Source organism: Pelodiscus sinensis, chromosome 4 (assembly GCF_049634645.1).
Source record: "Pelodiscus sinensis isolate JC-2024 chromosome 4, ASM4963464v1, whole genome shotgun sequence".
Lineage (NCBI taxonomy): Eukaryota > Metazoa > Chordata > Testudines > Trionychidae > Pelodiscus > Pelodiscus sinensis.
The window spans coordinates 95,708,597-95,714,258 of record NC_134714.1 but is presented as its reverse complement, the minus strand read 5'-3'; the positions used below and the strand labels follow the sequence as shown (position 1 = coordinate 95,714,258).

The 5,662-nt window shown below is 42.9% G+C and overlaps 1 protein-coding gene across 1 annotated transcript; it reads right to left on the bottom strand.

The window, feature by feature from the left end:
• Positions 1-489: 489 nt before the first annotated feature.
• Positions 490-4,713, bottom strand: FSHB (follicle stimulating hormone subunit beta). The gene is made up of 3 exons (XM_006119862.2): positions 4,308-4,713; positions 3,684-3,843; positions 490-2,597 (listed from the first exon to the last, which is right to left on the bottom strand). The coding sequence occupies exons 2-3, from the start codon at positions 3,840-3,842 to the stop codon at positions 2,361-2,363; spliced, it is 396 nt and encodes a 131-aa protein (XP_006119924.1). The 5' UTR covers position 3,843; positions 4,308-4,713; the 3' UTR covers positions 490-2,360.
• Between the last annotated feature and the right edge of the window lie 949 nt (positions 4,714-5,662).

Genomic DNA, 5,662 nt, shown 5'->3' with positions numbered 1-5,662 from the left:
TTGGTCCAGTAGCGCCCAGAGAGGCGCTGCGGGACCAACCGGCAGTGCCCCAGCTGCTCTGCCACAGGCGTCTGGAGAAAAGCCTAGTCTGCTGGGGGGGGGAACTAGCTGCGCCCCCGCCCCACCAGCAGACCAGGAAGACGCGGGCTGCGGACCGAGACGCACCGCAGTCCCGCCGCACAGGTCCTCCGCGGCTTTGCTCCCAGTCTCCCTGGTCTGCTGGAGACCAGCAGACCAGGGAGACGGGGAGCAAAGACTCTGAGGACCCGGCAGCGGGACAGCCGCGGCGCGTCTGGGCTGCCCCCCTGCCAGCTTCCCCCGAGGCTTTGCAAAGCCGCGGAGGGGCTCTGGCAGCAAAGCAGCCCAGGCGTGCCTGGGCTGCCCCCCTGCCGGCTTCCCCCGAGGCTGTGCAAAGCTGCGGAGGGGAAGCCGGCAGGGGGGCAGCCCAGGCACGCCTGGGCTGCTCTGCTGCCCAAGCCCCTCTGCGGCTTTGCTCCGCATCTTCCTGGTCTGCCCGTGTACTCCGGGGCAAGAAAAGCCGCATTCATAACTGCGGATCCGACATAAGATGGATCCGTGTAAGTCGGGGACTGCCTGTATTATGGCTAAGAGAGATTTCCCTATTAAAAGAAAATCTTCCCTAGGTAAGTATATGCAAAAACACTTTAAGCATTAATATCTGTTGATATATACAATGGACAAATCATTTTCTCTATTAGTCTGAGGAATATACTATACAGAATCAATACTAAACTAATACCATCACTGCAAAAAAAGACAGTTGTTGAATCTGAAACTGTTGTAAAGATCTAAAAATCTACTATCATGTTAATTTTGTGGAACTGTATGGAAGAATAAGGGATCTTGCCAATCTAAGGCCTCAATTCTCCAACGAATTCTCTATGTGCATAATTATATGCATTGTTATCTAAAGTTAAACAGTGTATCTGGGTCTACACTGCAGAGGTAAGTTGGAAAAAGAAACACAATTTGTGGTATGCAATTTGCATATCTTTTTCTGCTTTACTGTTGAAAGAGGCTTTTCCGAAATTTGGCATGTTTACACAGTGCCAAATTTGGGGGGAAAAAGTGCTCTTTCGAAATATCCCTTTTTCCTCGTAAAATGAGGTTTATAGGGATGGCAAAAAAGCATTTCCACTTTTTGAAATGTTTTTCCGAAAAAGTGGATGCATTCCTTGGACATGGCATTGCTCTTCCGGGATACCTCTGGTATCTTGGAAAAGCATTGCAATCTAGATGTAGCCTGAGTCTTTGTAAGACTGAGGCCTAGGTGAGAAAGATCCATCATTCTTGTATAGAATTTTACAATGAAGGAGACATATGATGACTCTGAAAAGATTTGAGGTAAAATTTTCAAAGTCATTTAGGAGCCTTAATTTCAGTGTCTTTCAATTGACTTTCACTTTCCAAAATGGAACTTAGGCTCCTAAGTCACTAAGGGTAGGTCTATACTGTAGTGCAACACGTCTGGCCGGCCAATGACAGCTGATGCAGGTTTGCAAGGTTGAGGCTATGGGGATATTTAGTTGCGGTGTAGAGCTGGCGGCCATGTTCTGGGACCTTCCCTTCTTGCAGAGTCACAGAGATTAGGCTCCAGCAGTTTTACAAATCAGTAGTCTGAGCCCAAGTCAGCTGACCTGGGCCAGCTGCAGGTGTTTACTTGCAATGTTGACCTACTTCTAAGACCTATCTGCAAATATTAGTCCAGGTCTTTGTTGCTAGATCCCTATAATGAACAGGCTATTAATGTTTTTAGATTATCACTAGCGTATACTAAGCTTTGCAAACACATTAAAAATAAAGGTCCCTGCCCAGAAAAGCTTATAGCGTAACTTAGATAATTAAGATATACAGGATAACAGTTAAAAATATTCATGCAGACATTGCTGAGAAGTTTATCAATGATGGAAGGCTTTTCAAAATAAATGTGTTCTTAGAGGAGATGGAATGAGAAGATAAAAACTCCTTGGTGCATGGTTGGTGGGAAGCTGTCTGAAGCAAAAGGGATGGCTGGGATAACAAGCAAAGCTGAGAGCAGTAGCAGACAAATGGAGCCCCGTTGGGAGACACAAGTGTTGAATGAGGTAAGGGTAGAAATGTCAGAAAGGCCATGAAATGGATCAAAAGGAAACTGACCTTAATTTGTAATGTGAGAGGAAGCCACTGGAGACAAATACAATATATTGCTCTCCATTTTATATATTGCTAATATAACAGTTTAAAACTTGGCTGTATGTAAATAAATGTGTTTGTTCTCCTACCCTCTTTGTACCATTTCAATACAATGTTTAAATAGTTAAAACAGAAAACCAAAACTATACTAACATCTCTAGTACTCCTTACTCTTTGCCTTGGTTCTGGTTGAAGGAGCAGTAATTTGGCCCTAAGCCTCGCACAGTGCAGTCGGTGTTGTCAGTATCACACGACTCACAGTGGCACTCGGTAGCCACTGGGTATGAATAAAATGATTCAGCATGGTCAGTGCAGCCAGGGATCTTCACTGTTTCGTAAACAAGCTCCTTGAAAGTACAAATTTGCTGAACTGATGACACTGGTGAGTATTTGTACACTGGATCCTGAAAATGACAGGAAGGAAATATTGGATCTGAAATTAGTTTGAGACCTCTGCTGTTTCTCAGAGTTGCAAAAACTAGAATCTGAATGGAGGATCTGACCCAAAGCACAGTGAGCTCAATGGAAAGTATCCCAATGACTTGCTAGGCTTAAAATTACAGTCAAGTCTTCCAGTTTTCTCCTTTCAAAGAATCAATGTGGTAAACACAGGCAGCTATTTTGTAACTCTACAGGATTATTGTTTTTAGAACTCAAAGTAACTTTTATGAAAGACACAGATGTCTATTTGGTAATGATTGGACATGTAAACTCCAGGGCAGCCACACACTTATATCTTTTTCCACCTCTGTATTAAATAGAAATTAGCACAAGGCAGAGCACTAGGCTGGAGTCAAAATGTGGCCATTTTCAGGCATACAAATGTTGTGATTATGTCCTGTCTCTCTAATGGATCAAACTGGGACAGCAAATGTGAGCATTTAAAACTGAGAGGAGGATCAATCTGGAGCTAAACTTTCAAGCATTGGGGCCATCTTCTGAATCTAATTTTTTTCCATGTTTCTGGTTCCTGATACATTCAAAGCCCTATGCTCATTACACTCAGTAATACAAGAAAGATGTGTTAGTATCTGTACTGTGAGAAAACAAATGCATAGTTTATAATCAATCACGTATGCTCATTCTCATTTCACAGTACTTGTCAGGCTTTCTACCGGAATGGCGCTCAGAATTTACTAAGATTAACATTTTTCAATTTACACTGTTATCAAGTGCAGCAAACTCTCAGATATAATCACGGAGGTCAAATTCTGCTGTCCATGACAGAAGCAATTCCCAGTGATGTTGGGGGGCGGTATGCCTGAGTCACTGGTAGCAGAATTTGCCTCCATGTATCAGCTTGCACAATGCTGAGCACGCCCATGGGCTGTTGAGAAAAGTAGCAGACACAGCTCCACTTCATAATACAGAATAGTTAATTAAGCCTAGTTTCCAATGTAACTCATTACAGGCTGGCAGACTGGCTTGTTTATATTCATTTTAGGGAGTCTTTAATTCCTGCCCATTATTTTGACAGATTAGATTCTCACCCTTGTGAAGCAGTATCCAGAGCACCAAGTGGCATTCACACTAATGCAGAACCTGCACTCCTCTTTCTCCACAGCGATAGTGATATTGGACAGCTCACAGATATTGCCACAAATTGCTTTCCAGCAAAGTATCAGCAAATAACAGTTAATTGTCTTCATCCTGTGATACAATGCAAATAGTTCAGACGTTCTGGAAAGAACACGTAGAATAATTTGAAACATCAGATTTCAGTAGGAAAAGACAAAACTTAGGTCTTCCTATTATCCACAAATGCTAATATAAACACAAATTTTCAGCAACATTGTGGAACAGTGAAAACATACAGCACATTCAGCAAAATTCAGCTGTGGGATTATTGTTAAGGGAGACTGGTTTTGTTAAATGATTAGAACTCTATATCCAGTAATCTTTGAGAGAAAATGATTACAGTACACCAAGACATTTTCTATGAATAAATTATATTTCAATTCTTGTTACAAAAAATCCTGGTAGCTTTCCTTTGATAAAAAAATACTATAAATACATTAGAACTAAGGAAAGAGTAACAGTAAGAAATAATCCATTTTTTAAAAAGCAATTGAATGTAAGTTTGCAATCTCAAATAAAAACCCTGATGAACTCACCTGTAGTCTACCTGTTTTGCTGGTAATAGCTGTAGAGAGAGCAAAGCTTCAGACCTTACATTTTATACTAAATCATGTGTAACTTACACCTAAGGGATTTGCAGGGTATTAATATAGTTTGGTGCTGGGTGAAAGAAGATTAATTGTTAGCCAGACAGTGAGATCAAACATTGTTTTTTAAGCAACACTATACATTCAGCAGATGATGAGGCATGTTATTGTCACAGAAGTAATATATTAAAACTTTCCCCAGAATTGATCCATTAGCGTCTTTCGTAATTATTTAAATAGTGGCATTGTTTGCAGCTGATAGAATAGCACATTTTCTGCCAATATTCATTTGAATTGAAAAACAAGTGGTGAGGTGTTTCACCCTCGTTTTGTGAGATGTTAATGGAAACATTAAATTATCGTGAATGATTTGCTAAGCAACAATGTTCAGTAGCCTTCCTGGTGTGAGAAAAAAGTATAAGGAGAAGTAAAATGAACCATTATAGAGCTAATCATCCACTGTACTGCTATATGACCCCTTCCCTCCATGTGTTTTGCTCTCATATTGGGGAATGGAAACCTTATGAATTTAAACTTGTGGGCTACGTCTAGACTGGCCACATAAGACGGAATAGGCATGCAAAGCAGGCAAGTCAGAATAGGGAAATCCGTGGGGGATTTAAATATCCCCCACGGGATTTAAATAAACATGGCTGCCGCTTTTTTTCCGGCTTGGGGAAATACCGGAAAAGAGCGTCTAGACTGGCGCAATCCTCCGGAATAAAGCCCTTTTCCGGAGGATCTCTTATTCCTATTCTTATTCCCCAAGCCGGAAAAAAGCGGCGGCCATGTTTATTTAAACCCTGCAGGGGGATATTTAAATCCCCCGCGGATTTCCCTATTCTGACTTGCCTGCTTTGCATGCCTATTCCGTCTTATGTGGCCAGTCTAGACGTAGCCGTGGAGTTTCCTTGGAACTCTCCTGCTGATCGTTGAGTTGTCCCACCATTATAAGTCATGGGTCTGAGAAACTCATAAGAGGCTCCCATGTGTAGGTCCCTTCTCTCCCTGCTCCTACTGAGTGCCCTTCTTTCCCTGTAGTCCCCAAAGAACTAAGGGCTTGTCGTCACTACACAGTAGATCGATGCCGCAAACGACCCCTGCAGATGCGAATAATCGACCTCCCGAGTGCTTAGTGGTTTCTCCTGGTCAGAGGGCAGGCTTGGCCAGGTCTCTGGCTCCCAGTCCAGGAGTTCGGGGTAGGCTTCTGGGCCAGCGGCTGTGGGAGGCCCGAGCCAGATCTCGGCTTCTGTGGCAGAGAGCTCTGGGCAGGCCTCTGTCTCCCACTGAGTCTGGGCCCTGAC